Here is a 20,334-nt window from a genome sequence, read left to right as displayed (position 1 = left end):
AAAAACTCTGCTGATGGACTGGGAGAGAAAAACACCAAAAATATACAAATTCACCCAAAAAAAGGGGGAAAATGATAAAAAACGCTGCTGATGGACTGGGAGAAAAAAAACACCCAAAAAATACCAAAACTACACCAAAAAATTGATAAAAAACTCAACAAACACTCCAAAAGTGGGGGGTTGGACTGGGTTGGAAATACAGAAAAAATACAGAAATTAACCCAAAAAAAGGGGGGAAAATGATAAAAACCGCTGCTGATGGACTGGGAGGGAAAAACACCAAAAAATACAGAAATTCACCCAAAAAAAGGGAAAAAAATGATAAAAAACTCTGCAGATGGATTGGGAGGGAAAAACAGAAAAAATATACAAATTAACCCAAAAAAAGGGAAAAAAATTATTAAAAAACTCTTCCAATGGACTGGGTTGGAAATACAGAAAAAATACAGAAATTAACCCAAAAAAGGGGGAAAAATGATAAAAAATGCTGCTGATGGATTGGGAGGGAAAAACACAAAAAAATACAGAAATTGACCCAAAAAAGGCCAAAAAAAGGATAAAAATCTCTGCAGGTGGACTGTGAGGGAAAACTACCAAAAATCCCAAATTACCCCGAAAAACCCACTAAAAATATGATTAAAACCTCCATAAACACCCCAAAAGTTGGGGGTTGAACTGTGATGGAAAAAACACAAAAAATACACAAATTAGCCCAAAAAAGGCAAAAAAAAAGATAAAAAATCTCCACAAACATCTCCAAAGTCGGAATTTGAACCATGAGAGAAAAACTCCAAAAATACCCAAATTACCCCAAAAAATCCCAAAAGAAACCTCCACAAACACCCCAAAAAATCCCAAATTACCCAAAAAACCCACTAAAAATACGATTAAAACCTCCAAAAACACCCCAAAAGTTGGGGGTTGAACCGTGAAGGAAAAAACAAAAAAAAATTCCCAAATTACCCCAAAAAATCCTAAAAAAAGGATAAAAAACTCTCCACAAACACCTCCAAACTTGGAAGTTGAACTATGATGGAAAACCACCAAAAATACCCAAATTACCCCAAGAAATCCTAAAAAAAACTCCACAAACACCCCAAAAAATCCCAAATTACCCCAAAAAACCCACTAAAAATATCATTAAAACCTCCAAAACTTGGGGGTTGAACCATGATGGAAAAACCACCAAAAATTCCCAAATTACCCCAAAAAACCCACTAAAAATACGATTTAAACCTCCAAAAACACCCCAAAAGTTGGGGGTTGAACCATGAAGGAAAAACCACCAAAAAATTCCCAAATTACCCCAAAAAAACCCCTAAAAGTACAATTCAAACCTCCACAAACACCCAAATCCTGTTGTCACCCTGTGGGGATTCCATCCCAGCAGCTAAAAAATCCCCAAAAAAATCCTTTTGGTTTGATTTTTCCCCCTGGAAATCCCAAATTTTCTGCAGCGACAAAATTTTGGGTGGAAATAGTAAAAAAATGGGTTTTTTAGGAGTGGGGATGGTAAGGGTGGATGATCGATGGATACAGAGAGGGAATTTTGGGAATTTTGGGGAATTTTGGGGATTTTGGGAATTGTAGGAATTTTGGGGATTTGAGGAATTGTGGGAATTTGGGGAATTGTAGGAATTGCAGGAATTGTGGGGATTTGGGGAATTGTGGGGATTTGGGGAATTGTGGGAATTGTGGGAATTTTGGGAGTTTTGGGAATTGTGAGAATTTTGGGGATTTGTGGGAATTGTAGGGATTTTGGGAATTTTGGGTCCAGGCAGGAATTGTGGGAATTGCAGGAATTATGGGAATTGTAGGAATTTTGGGAATTTTGGTAATTATGGGAATTTTGGATCCAGACAGGAATTGTGGGAATCACAGGAATTAGGGGAATTATGGGAATTTTGGGTCCCGGCAGACTCTGAACTTGCAGTTAACCCCCAAATATCCATGGAAGTGAATATTTCCCTCATTTTCCCTGGATTTGGGATCAGCAGAAATCATTCCTGGTGCCCAAAAGGATGAGGAACCAGCAGGGCCAAACTCCACCCAACCCAAAAAATCCCAAATTTCCAAATATTCCCAACTTTGGGGGACAAAAGATCTCCATCCTCTCATGTGTTTTTCCTCTTTAAACCCCAAATTCCAATAAATCTCTTTATCATTCAACCCAAACCTCCCAAATTTCCAAATATTCCCAACTTTGGGGACAAAACATCTCCATCCTCTCGTGTGTTTTGAGGCCAAATTCCCCTTCAAACCCCAAATTCCCCTTCAAACCCCAATAAATCTCTTTGTCATCGAACTCCAACACCACAATTTTCCAAATATTCCAAACCTCATGGACAAAACATCTCCATCCTCTGACACCTCTTGAGTTCAAATTCCCCTTTAAACCCCAAATTCCAATAAATCTCTTTATCATCCAAGCAAACATCCCAATTTTCCAAATATTCCCAACTTTCTGGACAGAACATCTCCATCCTCTGTCACCTTTGGGACCAAATTCCCCTTTAAGCCCCAAATTCTTTGCGTCACCCCAATAAATCTCTTATCATACAACCCAAACCTCCAAATTTTCCAAATATCCCCAACTTTGGGACAAAACATCTCCATCCTCTGTCATGTTTTGTGACCAAATTCCCCTTTAAACTCCAAATTCCAATAAATCTCTTTATCATCCAACTCCAACATGCCAACTTTCCAAATATCCCCAACATTGGGAACAAAACATCTCCATATTCTGTCATGTTTTGCAATCAAATTCCCCGTTAAACCCCAAATTCCAATAAATCTCTTTATAATTCAACACCAACATCCCAGTTTTCCAAACAGCTCCCACATTTGGGACAAAACATCTCCATCCTCTGCTGCGTTTTGAGACCAAATTCCCCTTTAAACCCCACATTCCAATAAATCTTTTTATCATCCAACTCCAACATCCCAATTTCCCAAATCTTCCCAGCTTTGGGGACAAAACATCTCCATCCTCTGTCACGTTTTCTGGCCCAATTCCCCTTTAAACCCCGAATTCCAACAAATCTCTTTATCATTCAACACAAACATCACAATTTTCCAAGTATTCCCAAATTTCTGGACAAAACATCTCCATATTCTGTCGCGTTTTGAGTTCAAACTCCTCTTCAAACCCCAATAAATCTCTTTAAACCCCAAACCATTCCCATCACCCCAATAAATCTCTTTATCATCCAACACAAAACATCCCAATTTTCCAAATATTCCCAACTTTGGGACCAAACATCTCCATCCTCTGTCACCTTTTGCGACCAAATTCCACTTTAAACCCCAAATTCCCTTTTAAACCCCAAATTCCCCTTTAAACCCCAAACTATTCACATCACCCCAATAAATCTCTTTATCATCCAACCCCAACATCCCAAATTTTCCAAATCTTCCCAACTTTCTGGACAAAACATTTCCATCCTCTGTCACCTTTGGGACCAAATTCCCATTTAAACCCCAAATTCTGCTTTAAATGCCAAAAATTCCCTTTAAACCCCAAAACCATTCCCATCACCCCAATAAATCTCTTTATCATCCAACACAAACATCCAAATTTTCCAAATATTCCCAAATTTCTGGACAAAACATCTCCATCCTCTATCACCTCTTGAGGCCAAATTCCTCTTTAAACCCCAAATTCCAAAAAATCTCTTCATCATTCAACACAAACATCCCAAATTTCCAAATATTCCCAGCTTTGGGGATAAAACATCTCCATATTCTGTTGCGTTTTGAGTTCAAATTCCCCTTCAAACCCCAATAAATCTCTTTATCTTTCAACTCCACATCACAATTTTCCAAATCTTCCCAACTTCACAGACAAAACATCTCCATCCTCTATCAAGTTTTCTGACCGAATTCCCATTTTAACCCCAATAAATCTCTTTAAACCCCAATAAATCTCCTTAAACCCCAATAAATCTCTTTTTTACCCCAAAAAATCTCTTTAAACCCCAAACCATTCACATCACCCCAATAAATCTCTTTGTCATCCAACTCCAACATCCCAAATTTTCCAAATCTTCCCAACTCTGGGGACAAAACATCTCCATCCTCTGTCACCTTTTGCGACCAAATTCCCCTTTAAACCCTAAATTCTTTGCATCACCCCAATAAATCTCTTTATCATCCAACACAAACATCCCAATTTTCCCAATATTCCCAAATTTCTGGACAAAATATCTCCATCCTCTTGTGTGTTTTGAGTTCAAATTCCCCTCTAAACCCCAATAAATCTCTTTATCATCGAACTCCAACATCCCAATTTTCCAAATATTCCCAACTTTGGGGACAAAACATCTCCATATTCTGATGCATTTTGAGGCCAAATTCCCCTTTAAACCCCAAATTCCCCTTTAAACCCCAATAAATCTCTTTATCATCCAACACAAACATCCAAATTTTCCAAATATTCCCAACTTTGGGGACAAAACATCTCCATATTCTGATGCATTTTGAGGCCAAATTCCCCTTTAAACCCCAAATTCCCCTTTAAACCCCAATAAATCTCTTTATCATCCAACACAAACATCCAAATTTTCCAAATATTCCCAACTTTGGGACAAAACATCTCCATCCTCTGTCACCTTTTGCAACCAAATTCCCCTTTAAACCCCAAATTCCCCTCTAAACCCCAAATTCCCCTTTAAACCCCAAACCATTCACATCACCCCAATAAATCTCTTTATCATCCAACACAAACATCCCAATTTTCCAAATCTTCCCAACTTTGGGACAAAACATCTCCATCCTCTGACACCTTTTAAGGCCAAATTCCCCTTTAAACCCCAAATTCTTTGCTTCACCCCAATAAATCTCTTTATCATCCAACACAAACATCCCAATTTTCCAAATATTCCCAAATTTCTGGACAAAACATCTCCATCCTCTGTCACCTTTGGGACCAAATTCCCCTTTAAACCCTAAATTCCAATAAATCTCTTTCTCATCCAACCCCAAAACCTGGAGAATTTTGGGGTTTTTGGGGATTGGGGTGGGAAAAGTCCATCAGGGATTTCGGGAGCCACGTGGGGCAGGAGAGGAAAAACAACCCGGAGGAAGGAAAAGCAATCGGTGAGATGAGCAGAGGGGAGGATTTGTTTTGAGTGAAAAAAGGGGAAAAAAGGACAAAAAAAACGAGAGACAGACATGTGTCCACCAAATGTGGTGGGAGAGGGAAAAAGGGGAAAAAAAATGGGAAAAAATAGGAGAAAAAGGAAAGTTTGGGAATGTTTTGGATTCTAGAAACCCCAAGTGGTGATTTGGCTCAGAGGGATTTTTTTAAATTGAATTAAATTTAGTTTTGTGTTTTTAAGGAGGTTGGGAGGAGTTGGCTCAGGTGGGGGAGAGGTGAGGTGACAGCTGAACTTCCCCCCAAAAAAACCCCAAAACCCACAAAAAACCACAAAAAAAACCCAAAACCCCCCAAAAAATCCCGAAACCCAAACCCCAAAAAAATTTTAAAAAAACCCAAAACCCCAAAAAAACCTCCAAACGCAAAACCCAAAAAAAATTTAAAAAAAACCCAAAACCCTCAAAAACCCCCAAAACCCCAAAAAGCCCCAAAACCCCAAAATCCCGAGAAAAACCACAAAAAACCCCAAAAAACCCCGAAAATCCCCAAAAATCCCAAAACCCCCAAAACCCCATAAAACCCAAAACCACCACAACCTCTCCACTCTCGAAATTCAGATTTTTCCCCATTTTTTCCCCTCTCACCCCAATTTTCGCCATTTTTTGGGTTCACCTGCCCTTCCCAACCCTCTCCCTCGTTCATTTTCCCCCCAAATCATCCCAAATCCTGGGAATTTGGGGTCTCGGGGGGTTTTGGGGCTCCAGCTGGCAGCAGCAGCTCTGGGATTTCCTGCAGAGCCGCTCAGGGTTCCCATATGGCCGCGGAGCCGAGCTCGACACTCGATCCCATAAAAGGCTGCTGGCCGTGAAACCCGAGAGGGAAAAACAGGAAAAAATAAATAGTGGGGAAGGGGGAAAAAAAAAATAGGGCCTGAGGGGGAAAATCACCGAAAAACCTAATAAAATGGCAAAAAAATCCCATAAAATAGCTAAAAAACCCAATAAAATGACTAAAAATCCCAATAAAATGACTAAAAATCCCAATAAAATGACTAAAAATCCCAATAAAATGACTAAAAAAAACAATAAAATGACTAAAAATCCCAATAAAATGACTAAAAATCCCAATAAAATTACTAAAAACAATAAAATGACTAAAAATCCCAATAAAATGACTAAAAAATCACCAATAAAATAACTAAAAACCCCAGTAAAATAACTAAAAAAAACCAATAAAATAACTAAAACAGTGATAAAATAGCTTTAAAACCCAATAAAATCACCAAAACCCACCAATAAAATAACTAAAAAACAATAAAATAACCCCAAAAAACCCAATAAAATCACCAAAAACACTGACAAAATCACCAAAACCACCAATGAAATAACTAAATAACCACCAAAATCACCAAAAAATCACCAATAAAATAACTAGAAAAAATAAAATAACCCCAAAACCCAATAAAATCACTAAAAAACCCAATAAAATCACCAAAAACACCAATAAAATCACCAAAACCACCAGTGAAATACCTAAAAATACCAACAAAATAACCAAAAAACCACCAATAAAATAATTTCAAAAACACAATAAAGTCACCAAAACCATCAAGAAAACAACTAAAAACCCAATAAAATCACCAAAAACACCAACAAAATCACCAAAACCACCAATGAAATACCCAAAAATACCAACAAAATAACCAAAAAACCACCAATAAAATAATTTTAAAACACAATAAAATCACCAAAACCCAATAAAACAACTAAAACCCAATAAAATCACCAAAAACATCAACAAAATCACCAAAACCGCCAATGAAATAACTAGAAACACCAACAAAATCACCAAAAAATCACCAATAAAATAACTAAAAAAACCCAATAAAATCACCAAAAACACCAATAAAATCACTAAAAAACCACAATAAAATCACCAAAAACACCAATAAAATCACCCAAACCACCCATGAAACACCTAAAAACACCACCAAAACCACCAAAAAATCACCAATAAAATCACTAAAAGACCCAATAAAATCACCAAAAACACCAATAAAATCACCAAAAACACAATAAAATCACCCAAACCACCCATGAAACACCAAAAACCACCACCAAACCAACCCAAAACCCCACAAAATAACCCCAAAAAACCCCAAACAACCGAACCACGGAAGCAGAGGCTACCAGACAGAGGGAAAATGGAAAAAATCCGAATTTTTTTTGGGCGAACAGGTGAAAAAAGGGCTGAAAGGCAAAGGTGAGAGCGCGGCCGAGCGGAAAGGATTGAAAGGATGGAAAGGATTGAAATCCCAAATTCCCGAGGGACATAAAACCACCCGGGGGGGACAAGGACACCCCAAAATTTGGGCCCAAATCCCCCCGATGGAGCTGCTTGGGCCACCAGAAGGAATTTTGACCCTTTTTCCCCATTTTTCCCTGAGGTTTCCCCTTTTTTTCAGCCATTTTTCCCCTTTTTTTATCCATTTCCCCCTTTTTTTCAGCCATTTCCTCCCTTTTTTCACCAATTTCCCCCTTTTTTTCAACAATTTCCCCTTTTTTTTCAGGCATTTCCCCTTTTTTTATCCATTTCCCCCTTTTTTCAACAATTTCCCCCTATTTTCACCAATTTCCCCCTTTTTTTCAGGCATTTCCCCTTTTTTTTCCAGACATTTCCCCATTTTTTCCCCAATTTCCCCTTTTTTCCAGCCATTTCCCCCTTTTTCCCAGCGATTTCCCCCTTTTTTCACCAATTTTCCCCCCTTTTTTCACCAATTTCCCCCTTTTCTTAGCCATTTCCACCATTTTTTCAGCAATTTTCCCCTTTTTCCCAGCCATTTACTCCTTTTTTCCCCAATTTCCCCCCTTTTTTTCCACCAATTTTCCCCTTTTTCTCAGCCATTTCCCCCTTTTTTCACCAATTTCCCCTTTTCTCCATCCATTCCCCCTTTTTTTAACCGGTTTTTCCCCTTTTTTTCCCGATTTTCCCCCTTTTTTTCCCCGATTTTTCCCCTTTTCCCACCCATTCCCCTCCCTCCCGCACACCTGGAAGGCCTGGAAGTTCAGACAAAACCCCAAACACCCCCAAAACAATCAAAACCTCCCAAAAAAACCCCAAAAACAAACCCCAAAAAACACCTCCAACCCTCTCAGCCACGGCGATCCTCTCCACCAACACTTCAGGGATTTTTTTGGGGTTTTTTTCCTCCAAAAACAGAGAACATTTCAGGACTTACTCAGCGCACTGCAGTCCGAAAAGAACCCGCAGAACATTTCAGCCCCGAAATCCCAAACCGCACCCACTTTTGGGGCTTTTTTTCCTGTTTTTTCCTGGTTTTTTCCTGTATTTTCCCATTTTTTCCCCTTTTTTCCCGTTTTTTTCGCATTTTTTCGGGTTTTTTTTTTAGGATTTTTTTTTCCCCCTCATCTGGCCAAACGCTCAGCCCTTCAGCGGAGCAGTTAAAGTGTCAGCGAACATTGTGGGGAATGCGAAATAGATTGTAGGATTGTCAACTCCCCAAAACCATAAAACCAACTTTATGGGGCTCACGTGACCGAGGGGAGCCAGTGAGGGGGGAAGTGCGGCTCGGGGCGATTTTTACGATCTGAACTTGGAGATAAAACCCCTCCATCCATTTGACACCTAAATGTCATTGCTCACTTTTTTGGGGCAGAGTTTGGGCTTGGGCCGGCGAGATACGGGGGGAAAAAAACCGGAAAAAAGGGGGAAAAAGAGGGAAAAAAGGGGGGAAAAGGGGAGAAAAGGGGAGAAAAAAGGGGAGAAAAGGGGAGAAAAAAAAGGGGGGAAAGGTGGAAAAGAAAGAGGAAAAAAAGAGGGAAAAAAAGAGAAAAAAGAAGAGGAAAAAAATAGAAAAAAAACGAAGAAAAAGGAGGAAAAAACAGGGAAGAAAGAGGATAAAAAAACCCCAAAAAAACCCAAATTTACCAAGGTGCAAAGTCCAGCGAACGGTCCGGGATTTGCCAAGGCGCTCCACGTCCCTCTGCAAAGCACTTCCCGAAGTTTCCCCAAACAAGTGGCAAAGAGAAAACTGAAAAGTTTGGTAAGTTCGAAGCTCCAACTTTTCCCCGCCGGGGCAGCCAAGGCCGCGCGGAGCTCTGCCGAGGTGTCACCGTGGCGCTGCGCCAAACCCTCCCGCTTATTTTCATTTTCCGACCTTTTTTTTCCTCCTCCTTTCCGGAGCCCCCGGCGGAGTTTCGCCGTTGAATGGGAATTAAATCGGAATTATTGGCCCGAAATTGGGATTTCCTTGGCGAAATCCCCTCGAAGCGAGCGGCGGTGAGCGGCGCGGGGGGAGCAGAAATGTCATTTATTGAATTTTTTTTCTCTCTCTCTGAGCGTCTAACCATCGCGGCGCTGAAATTTGTCATTTATTCGCTGTTTTCTCCTTTTCCTAACATCCCCTCGCTTCGCCCCGCCATCCTCCAGCGCGCGATTTCCGCGGGTTTTGGGGCTCCAGGAGTTTAAAAATTGGATTTTTTGGGGTCTGAAAAACCCAAAAACTCAGGGAGAGGGGAAAAAAAGGTGTTACTGTCGCGACTCGGAGCGCCGGGAAGCACTTTTTGGGGTGAATCCGCGAGGTTTTGGGGCTGGCGGAGCTGGGGGGAGGTCGGGTTGGGAGCGCAGGGTTTGGGGAGAGGAATTTTAGGGGAATTTGCGGCGGTTTTGGGGTTTGCCGGCGTTTTTTGGGGATTTGCGGCGTTTTTGGGGGTTTTCCGGCGGTTTTTGGGGATTTGCGGCGTTTTTGGGGAGATTTGCAGCTTTTTGGGGGGGATTTGCAGCAGTTTTGGGGCGATTTGCAGCAGTTTTGGAGAGATTTGCGGCGGTTTTGGGGGATTTGCGGCGTTTATTTGGGGTTTTCCGGCATTTTTGGGGCGATTTGCGACGTTTTTGGGGAGATTTGCGGCTTTTTTTGGGCGATTTGCGACGTTTTTGGGGAGATTTGCGGCGTTTTTGAGTCTCCCGGCGAGCTGCGAACGGCGAGGTACAAAGTCATCCGGGAGGCTTTGGGATTTTTTTTGGGGGGGAAAAACCCGTTTATTTGGGGATTTTTTTAAAGCTACAAACAAATACAAAAAGCTTCTCGGCGAAGGACTAACGGCAGGCAGCTGCAGACATGACCAAAAATGCCATTTTTTGTACACAGACCAGAACAGAACATCCACTCTGCCCACTACACCCGGTTATTACTCACGGCAGGAACATCTCTAGTATTTACAGACACCTCAGCGCTCCGGCGTCGGGTTTGTGCATTTTTTTTAAATTATTTTTTTTAGTTATTATTATCATTATTTTGTCTTTTTTAAATGCTAGTGAATTCACCCGCGTCGGAATTCGGGCTGGGATTAGAGATCCCGGCCTGAAGTTTGGACTAAAACACAGACTGGACAATTTTAGAGACAGAAAAATACAAGAGCTGTTTCTTTTTTTTTTTTTTTTCCATTTTTTTCCCATTTTTTCCTATTTTTTTCCATTTTTCCTATTTTTTTTCCCATTTTATTTCTATTTTTCGGAGTATTTCTTATCCTTTTTCTGCGCCTGTAGTGCAGGAAACCCCCGAAATTTATTTTTTTTTTTCGCTTAGGCAGAGAAGAACTCCCCCAAAGAGCAGAAAACTCGGAAAAAATCAAAAGGTGAGGGTGTGTGGGGGGGAGAAAAAAACCCTTATTTTCCCGAGAGATAAAGACCCGAGCTGTCCTCGATTTATAAATAAGTTAGAACATTCAAAAGGCTCACGGAACACATGCTAGGCTTTCCAGAAAGCACAGACACACACATCCAGGAGAACAACGAGAGCGGGAGGAGCAGCTGGAAATCAAATTTAATTAGGAAAAAAAATCTTTTTTTTAAAAAAAAAAAGGAAATAAAACCTCGGCCAAGGGGGAAACACGACGGGAATCAGTCCTGGGGAGGAACAGGAGGTGGTTTTTGGGCTCATCAGCCGGAAGGAAGGTGCCTCGCTGAGTGCCAACCGAAGATCTGCGGCCATCCCTTCATTCCTTCATTCATTTCTTCGCGTTTTGTTATTTTTCCTTTTTTTCTTTTTTTTTTTTTTAATTATTTTCCTCCGGCTCGCCTCCTCTTCTTCTTCATCATCCTCCTCATCTTCTCCTTCATTTTTAATTATTTTTTTTTAAATTTTTTTTAACCCCTCCCTTCCTCTCCTCGCTTTTCCATTCCTCCTCCTCCAGCAAATTCCATCCTTATAATTCTATTTTTTTTTTTTAATTTTTTTTTTTAATTTTTTCTTTACGGCTGGAAAGCGCTGCCCGCCGAGGCCAAACTCATGCTTTTCAGTTTGTTATCTTTTTTCCACTTCATGCGGCGGTTCTGGAACCAGATCTTGATCTGCCGCTCGGACAGGCAGAGCGAGTGAGCGATCTCGATCCTCCTGCGCCGCGTCAGGTACCGGTTGAAGTGGAATTCCTTCTCCAGCTCCAGGGTCTGGTACCGGGTGTAAGCTGTCCTCGCCCTCTTGCCGTCCGGTCCAGTCATGTCTGGATAACACAACAGCCGCGTTGGGGGTTTTGCTCGCCTTTTTGGCCATTATTTTGCCATTATTTTGCCATTTTTTTTCCATATTTTTTCCTTTTTTTTTTGGGTTTTTTGGGCCTCATTTCAAACCTGCCGTTTTCCCCGAATTACGCCTCTCACCCCCACCCCTCTTTTTCCTCTTTTTTCCCCTCTTTTTTGCCTCTTTTTGTCCATTTTAAGCCTTTTTTTTAGTCTTTATCGCCTTATTTAAATCTGCCATTTCCCCCAGTTAACATCTTCCCCCCCACACCCCTCGCTTTTCCTCTTTTTCCTCTTTTTTTCCCTCTTTTTCCCCTTTTTTCCCTCCTTTTCCCACCCCCAGCCACGTAAACCCCCACCCTCCAACCCCCAAATTCCCCACTCGACATCCATAATTCAACCGCGAGGTCTGGAAATTCCATTTTTTTTTTTGTGTTTTTTTCTCTCCCTCCTGGGTGTTCCTGAGCCTCTTTGGCTTTTTTTTTCCCTCCCGGACAAACCCGCCAGGGAGAGTTTTGGGGGAAATCTCCCTTTTTGGGCAATTTCCCGGTGATTTTAGGGTTTTTCAGGCGCGGATTTTGGGGGAAAAAGCCAAGAAAAGCGCGGCGGCGAGCCCCATCTGTGCCCAGAATGCCATTTAATGGTCAATTCTCTCGATTCTCTCCTTCCCCACTCCCTCCCCGAGCAGCTCCCCCTCGCCTCGGCTCCCTAAATCACCTTCTCCCGCCAGCCTGCGCGGAAAATCAGCGCTTTTTGCCGCGGAGGAGAGCAGAGAAAATAAATAAATTCTGCCCCAGGCTGGCGGGAAGCTGCCGGCAGGCGCCCGAGGCAGCGAGCGGAGCGAGAAAATACAAAAGCAATAAATAGCTGCGATTCTGATCAAAGAGCCTCCGAAGAATAAAGGGAAGGGGAGAGAGGGAGAGAGAGGGGGAAGGAAAAAAGGAGGGAGCGTGGGGGAGAGGGAAAAGGGGGGAAGAGGGAAAAAATAGAGAGAAAAATATAGGGGGAAAAATAGAGGGAAATAGGGAAAATTTGAGAAAAAATAGAGAAAAATAGAGGGAAAAATGGAGGGAAAATAGAGGGAAAATAGAGGAGAATAGAGGGAAAATAGAGGAAAATAGAGGGGAAATAGAAGAAAATAGAGGAAAAATAGAGGAAAAAATAGAGGAAAAATAGAGGAAAATAGAGGAAAATAGAGGAAAATAGAGGAAAATAGAGGAAAAATAGAGGAAAAATAGAGGAAAAAATGGAGAAAATTTTGAGAAAAAATAGAGAAAAAATAGGGGGGAAATAGAGGAAAAATATAAGAAAAATATAAGAAAAATAGAGGAAAAATAGAGGAAAAATAGAGGAAAAACAGAAAAAAATAGAGAAAAACAGAGAAAAAACCAGGAAAAAAACGCGGAAAAGAGCCAGGAGGAGAGCACAAGGTGGGGGAGGCGAGCAAAACAACCACCACCAACCACCACGGCGGCGAGGAGGGGGGGAAAACACCACCAGCACCACCACCACCACCAGCACCAACCCCCCAAAAAAACCCCACAACCCAAACCCCCCGAGAAGCAGCTGTACCATGGCTAATGTGAAGTTTCCTCATCCAGGGGAATATCTGAGGCGCCTGCCCTTCGCTCGCCGGCGCGGAGGTGCCGATGGGCTCAGCCTGCGCCCGGGGGATGCTGCTGCTGCCGCCGCTGCTGCTGCTGCCGCTGCTGCTCAGCGCAGTGCCCTCGTCGGCTGCCGAGGACGCGCTGGTGTCGTCCAGCTCGGCGAAAGCGGTGGCCGCGGTGGCAGCAGCCCGCTCGGAGGGCGGCGGGGCGGGTTTGCTGTCGCCGCCGGAGCAGGGCAGCGACTCGGGGGCGGCGAGGGAGCAGCTGGCCGCCTGTCTAAACCTGCCCTCGGCGGCCGCGGCGGGGAAAGCGCGGGGGTTGCCGTCGCCCCCGGCCCCGAAGTGGCTAGAGGAGGAGGCCGAGCGGTTGACGCTAAGGTCCATGCCATTGTAGTTGTAGCCATAGGAGCTGGAGTGCATGGTGCTTGGGTCTCGGTAGGAACCGCTCACCGAACTGCCGGCCCCATAATTTAGTAACTGATAGTCGGGGCCGTTCGGGTAGCGCCCTGAGAACGAGTTTACAAAGTAGGAGCTCATTTGGGTTATTTTGGAGGGCTTGATTTGTGGCTCGTGGTCGTTATAACCCCCGTGCTTGACGATTTATGATGTATTAATGAATTATAGCAACGCACTGTACTTCGTTTTTGCTGTGCCGAGCGGGGGGGGGGGGAAGGGCGGGTGGGGGGGGGGGCGCGTTTGGGCGTCACGTGCTTTTGTTGACCAGTCGTAAATTCTCACTGATGACCTCAAGAGGTAATTCATGCTCCGCGGTTACGAATAAATGACGGTTTTAGGCCCAAAGTCGGCGCTCGGCGCCCCAAACCCGCCGCCGCCATCGCCCCCCGCCCGGGCTCCGCGCGCCACCTGCCGGCCGCTCCGCGCCACTGCACCCCAGCCCCGCCGGCCGGGGGGTGACACCCGAAAAACCATCCCGAAATTGGGGGTTTTGTCCCCAAAAATCGAGCGAGGAGGGCGCGGTGGGAATCTCGGGGTGATGCCCTCGGTGGTTCTCGGGTCACAGCGCCGGTTTCTGGTGGTTCTCGGGTCACAGCGCCGGTTTCTGGTGTTCTTTGGGGTTTTTTTCCTTCTTGAAAACTCTCGGGTTTGCGGCGTTGGGGAAGTTTGGGAGGAGAGGAGGGAGAAGTTTCGGGTGATCCGGAGGCCTCCGAGGGTGTCTGGAGGTTCATTTCTCGCGATCATCCCGCCAGGAAAGTGGAGGTTCCTCTGGCGCTGCTCCCGGAGCCAGCCAGGCTGTCTCACCTCAATTCTGGAAATCAAAACCGAGAGAAAACACCGAAAAATAGGGAAATAGGGAAATAGGGAATAGAGAGAGAGGAAAAGGAGGCAAAGTGCTGCCGGTGGGACTGAAGGAGAGCGTGGATTTGGGGGATTTCCCTCTTCCCGAGCGTTTCCAGCTCCTCTTCCAGCCCAGCTTTGTGCTGCGAGGTTTTTCCTTCCCGTTTCTTTACCTGCGAGGAAAATCGGGGAGAAAGAAACCCAAAAATTGGGGAAAACCTTGGGAAAAGCGCTGGGCTTTTGTAGGATTTATTTCCTTTTTTTTTGAGGTATTTTTTTTCCCATTTCTTCTCTTTTGTAGGATTTATTTCCTTTTCTGGGTTTTTTTTTATTCCATTTCTTCTCTTTCCTCTGCCTCTCCTCATTATTATTTTTCCTCTTTTCTTCTCCATTTTTTCCCCATTTCCTCTCCATTTCTTCCCCATTTCTTCTCTTTCCTCTGCCTCTCATTATTATAATTTTTTTTCTTTTCTTCTCCTTTTTTCCCCATTTCTTCTCTTTCTTCTGCCTCATTATTATTTTTTGTCTTTTCTTCTTTTTTTCCCTATTTCTTCTCTTTTCTCTACCTCTTCTTATAATTTTTTGTCTTTTCTTCTCCTTTTTTTCCCCATTTCTTCTCTTTCCTCTGCCTCTCCTTATTATTATTATTTTTGTTCTTTTCTTCTCCTTTTTTCCCCATTTCTTCTCTTCCTCTGCCTCTCCTCATTATTTTTTTCTTTTCTTCTCCTTTTTTTTCCCCATTTCTTCTCTTTCCTCTGCCTCTCCTCATTATTATTTTTTTCTTTTCTTCTCCTTTTTTTTCCCCATTTCTTCTCTTTCCTCTGCCTCTCCTTATTATTATTATTATTATTATTATTTTTGTTCTTTTCTTCTCCTTTTTTCCCATTTCTTCTCTTTCCTCTGCCTCTCCTTATCATTATTTTTTTCCTCTTTTCTTCTCCATTTTTTCCCCATTTCTTCTCCATTTCTTCCCCATTTCTTCTCTTTCCTCTGCCTCTCCTTATTATCATTTTTTTTCTTTTCTTCTCCTTTTTTCCCCATTTCTTCTCTTTCCTCTGCCTCTCCTCATCATTATTTTTTTTCTCTTTTCTCCTATTTTTTTCCTCTTCCGAGGCACTTCAGGAATTTCTCTCTCTCGCCTCCTGCCCCTCGTCGGGAGTTCTGCGCCATATTGCAAGTGACACCTAATTACAATAATTACAGCAATGAAAAGCGAGCCAATAACGCTAAATGTCCTACAGCTGGGGAGCTTCGGCGAGAATCGCTTTTGGAAAGTGGTTTTGACACTAAAAACCACCTCGTGGCGCGAAGGGGGAAAAGATTTCCTCCCAATGAGGAATTTCTGGTGGGGAGAGAGGAAAAAAATGGGGAAAAAAGGGGAAAAAGGGGGAAAAAGGGGAAAAAAAGGGGGAAAAAAGGGGGAAAAAAAGCAAAAAAATTGTCTTTTCTCGCTTTTTTTCCCCCCCAAATCGGTTGGTGCTTTCTGGTTTGAAATCATTTAGGAGTTTCCTTTCTTTTCCACCCCAAAAAAAGCGGAAAAAGTTGAATATTTTGCTTTGGTGAGGAGCAGGAATTTTCCTCTTCCCATCCCCGGCCAAGCCAGGGAACCACTGGCAACACTTTAATCGGAAAAAAATTAAAAATCTTCCTTTTACAAAGAGTTTAATTGAGATTTTTCCCATTTTTTTTAATGGACGTTGATATTCCTTGGCCTTGAGAATTATTTTTATTTTTCCCAGGGTGAATTCCCTGGAAATTTGGATTTTTTAGTGATTATTTTGATTTTTTTTCACTTTGGTTTGGGGGCAGCGAGCGAGGGGAGCAGAGGTTTGAAGATGCCAGGCAAAGGTTGGATATCCTCGGTGGGTAAACGAGATAGAGAAATGATATTTTTGGTAGAGAAATGACATTTTTGGCGGATAAATGACATTTTTTTGCCCGTTTCCTTTGATTTATTACGGATGTGGGGATGGCGTTTCGTCACAACTCTGGGTACTGGAGCAATATAAAAAATAATCAAAATAATCAAAATAATAAAGCAATAAAAACAATCAAAACAGTCAAAATAGTAAAAATAATCAAAATAATCAAAATAATCAAAATAATCAAAATAATCAAAATAACAAAAATAATCAAAATAACAAAAATAATCAAAAAAATAAAAATAAATAGAGAGAGAGAGAGAACGGCGCTAAAGTCAGCGAGGAAATACAGATTAAAACCCAAAAATATAATTTACAAAACAGAGGGAAAAGCAGATTTTTCTCCCCGCTGGAAGTTCCGAGTTGCTTTTCCTGCAGGATTTCGGAGATTTTGTCACCCAGAGGGAAGAAAACTCTGCTGGAAACTCTCAGTTCTTTCCGAATTTCCCCGAAAAAGGGGAAAATCCTCCTAAAAGCAGCGAGAAAAAGGACAGGGCTGGGCGGGCAGAGAGGTTAGGATCTCAGAAATGGATTTTATTCGAGAATTCATACCTAAGACAAACTCCAAACACAACACGTACAAAAAAAAAATTAATAAAATAGAACTTTTCTGTCGCTTTTTTGCTTTTTTTTTTGCTTTTTTTGTTGTTTTTTTTAAGCTTCGTAGGTAGTATTCGTTCTTTCAGTAGGATTTTTTTCCCTTTAAAAATAAAAAAAAACCAAAATGGTAAAAAAAACCAAAACAACAAAACTTCACCCCAAAAAACTAATTACAGAGAGACCCCAGGGGTTGATTAATTTACCAAAGGAGGAGGGGAAAAATTAAAATTAAAATTAAAAAAAGGAAAAATTAAAAAAAACCGACCCAACTGATGCCAACCGTGCATGGAACATTTCTTTTTGTACAAAATGAAGACAATAAACACCCCAAATGACAGATATTGCAGCACTTCCATTAAATACAAGAGTTAGCAGGTTACTAACAGTGACACCAAAGGTAGAAACACGGCTAGGAGTCCTTTTTTTTTTTTTTAATTTTTTCTGATTTTTTTCCTTTTTTTTTTGTATTTTTTTGTCATTTTTTGGTCTTTTTTCCCTTTTAATTTTTGTCTTTTTTTCTCTCTTTCCCTTTCTTCCCCTCCCTTCTCTCTCCCTCTCTCTCTCTCCCATCTCTTAATATTTCTCATAATTATCATTATTAATTATTTCATTTCTCGTTGGGAGGTGGAGAGGAGAAGGAGGTGTAAGAAAAAAAGGGGGAAAAAATCATAATTCAGCTAGAATCCTGATTTTCTCCCTTTTTTTTTTTTTCCTTTTTTATGGTGGATTTTTGTTCTGTTTTTTCCCTTTTTTGAATGGATTTTTATTTTGTTTTTTTCCCTTTTCTTGGTGGATTTTTACTTTGTTTTTTCCCCTTTTTTTGGTGGATTTTTACTTTGTTTTTTTTCCCTTTTTTGCTGGATTTTTACTTTGTTTTTTTCCTTTTTTTTGGTGGATTTTTACTTTGTTTTCCCCTTTTTTTGCTGGATTTTTATTTTGTTTTTTCCCTTTTTTGATGGATTTTTACTTTGTTTTTTTCCCTTTTTTTGGCTGGATTTTTATTTTGTCTTTTTTCCCTTTTTTTTGCCGATTTTTGTTTTATTTTATTATTTTTTTTCCTGCCACCACAACTCCCGGCGCACCAAAGCCCAGAGGGAACACCTCTGCCCCAACCTCCTCCGCCGTCCCACCAACCTGCGGCACTTCCCTTCCATTTTCAACACATTTCCCTCATTCCCAACCTCTCTTAAATACCATTTTTTGTCATTTTTTTCCTCCCCTCCATCCCCCCATCCCTCCCTCCCTCCCTCGCCCGTCACTCCGCCGCTTTCTCCTCCTCCTCCTCGGCGCTGAGCTGCGCGGAGTTGAGCAGTTTGTTCTCCTTTTTCCACTTCATGCGGCGGTTCTGGAACCAGATCTTGATCTGCCGCTCGGACAGGCAGAGCGAGTGAGCGATCTCGATCCTCCTGCGCCGCGTCAGGTACCGGTTGAAGTGGAATTCCTTCTCCAGCTCCAGGGTTTGGTACCGGGTGTAGGTCTGCCGGCCGCGGCGCCCGCTGGGCCCGAAGGAAGAGCCTGGGAGAGCCGCGGAGGGGAAAAAATATTAATTAAAAATGGAAAATCGAGGTGTAAAATAATAATAAAAAATATATATATATATATTAAAAATGAATAGATAATATATATGTAATAGAAATAGATATAAATAGAAATATATAAATATTATATATATTTCTATACATATTTCTATACATATTTCTTATCTATATTTCTATCTATATCTCTCTATATATTTATTTCTCTTATATATTCTCTATATATTTTCATATATATTTCTTATATATTTCATTCATATTTTATATATATTTCTCTATATATTTCTCTATATATTTCTATCTTATATTTCTATATATATTTCTATATATATTTCTATACATATTTCTATACATATTTCTATTTTATATATATAACATATATATATAATATATATAAAATAGAAATCTATATATAATAGAAATATATAAAATCAATACCTAACACAGAACTATATAAAATCAATACGTAACATTGAAATGTATATAGTAGAAATATATAAAAATCAATATGTATATATATATGAAATAGAAATAGATAAAATAAAGTAGATAAAAAATAAATCTATAAGATAAAATATCTATAAAATAGAAATATATAAAAATGACTATATAAAATAGCTATATAAAATAGAAACACATATATAAATATAAAAATATATAAAAATATATAAAAATATATATATATAAATATATATAAATATATAAAATATATATATAAATAAATATATATATAAAATATATTAAATATATATCTATATAAAGTAAACCACCCAGAGCACTAGGACACAACCAGAGGGGCAAATTTAGGAATTAATTGGAAAAAAAGGGAAAAACCTCCAAGTGCAATTTTGGGGTGACGAGGAGAGAATTCATTTCACCCAAATCTCCTCCGGATGCTCCCAAGCGGATATTCCGCGATCGCTCAGCGCAGCGCTGCTCACTCCGGGCTGAGCCACCGCAAGGTGCTCCGCGCTAATTGATCTCGCTAATTAAGCCATAATGAAGCGAATCGATCCGCGCAAAGTCCGCATTAGCGAGAACTCCGCGCTGCTGCTAATGGGCAGAGAGTTGGAGTTCAAAATGCTCCGAAATGCATCCAAACCCGCCAGGGTTGGGTTTCCCTCCTTCCTCCCCCGCCTGGATTATTTATTTTGATATCGAAATTATAATTCTGCCGCAGGAAGCAGCGCTTTAAAAAGTCATTCATCATCCGGAGAGAGAGAGAGAGGGGGGAGGAAAAAAAAAAAAAATCAAAATATCCTCCCCGGGTTGGCTTTTCATGAGGTGAGAGTTGTGCTGGAAATGGAACCCTGGAAGTGTTGAAATGCTTTGGATATCGTTTTTTGATATCGTTTCATTCCGGCCTGGCGGAGAGAGAGGGAGCTTTGGGATCCGGAGGGGTTGTGGTGAGTAAAAAGTCATCCAGATCTGATTTTTGGGGAAGATTATCTCTCTGCCGGTGCGTGTGGGGAGAGGACAGAGATAAATCGCTGTGCCGGAGTGACACGCGAGCAGGAATGTGGCGGAAAAAAAACCAAAATAGAGAGGGGAGTGGGGGGAAAATGCAGTATTTGGGGTTTTTTTGAAAGTTTTTTTGGTTCAGGGGAGAAAATCCAGCAGCGGTGGGAAGTTTGTGCTGCGACTTGGAGGTTCTCACGTCTCCTAAGTTTGTCCCCCTCGGCTGGAAGTTTTTTGGGCTTGAAAAAGTCATTTCTTCCTCTCTGAAAAAGTCATTTCTTCCTC

General features: G+C 41.3%; 1 protein-coding gene and 2 long non-coding RNA genes across 3 annotated transcripts in view; all 3 read right to left on the bottom strand.

Moving 5' to 3' along the window:
- Positions 1–2,522: 2,522 nt before the first annotated feature.
- The window catches only part of LOC146426730 (uncharacterized), a 26,964-nt gene continuing 9,152 nt past the window's right edge, over positions 2,523–20,334 (bottom strand). Inside the window, exons 2-3 of the long non-coding RNA XR_014856704.1 lie at positions 3,059–3,198; positions 2,523–2,685 (exon numbers count right to left, since the gene is read on the bottom strand). This is a non-coding gene — a long non-coding RNA (uncharacterized LOC146426730). The remainder of the gene's footprint in view (positions 2,686–3,058; positions 3,199–20,334) is intronic.
- Positions 3,313–20,334, bottom strand: part of LOC146426731 (uncharacterized) — a 25,902-nt gene continuing 8,880 nt past the window's right edge. The window contains exon 3 of the long non-coding RNA XR_014856710.1: positions 3,313–3,804. This is a non-coding gene — a long non-coding RNA (uncharacterized LOC146426731). The remainder of the gene's footprint in view (positions 3,805–20,334) is intronic.
- LOC146426732 (homeobox protein Hox-B5-like) lies at positions 11,329–14,359 on the bottom strand. Its single transcript, XM_085083505.1, has 2 exons — positions 13,205–14,359; positions 11,329–11,616 (listed from the first exon to the last, which is right to left on the bottom strand). The coding sequence occupies exons 1-2, from the start codon at positions 13,773–13,775 to the stop codon at positions 11,369–11,371; spliced, it is 819 nt and encodes a 272-aa protein (XP_084939631.1). The 5' UTR covers positions 13,776–14,359; the 3' UTR covers positions 11,329–11,368.

This window comes from Lichenostomus cassidix, chromosome 27, assembly GCF_008360975.1.
Source record: "Lichenostomus cassidix isolate B80296 chromosome 27, HeHo_3.0, whole genome shotgun sequence".
Lineage (NCBI taxonomy): Eukaryota > Metazoa > Chordata > Aves > Passeriformes > Meliphagidae > Lichenostomus > Lichenostomus cassidix.
The sequence above is the reverse complement of the archived record's forward strand: the minus strand, read 5'-3'. Positions and strand labels throughout refer to the sequence as shown.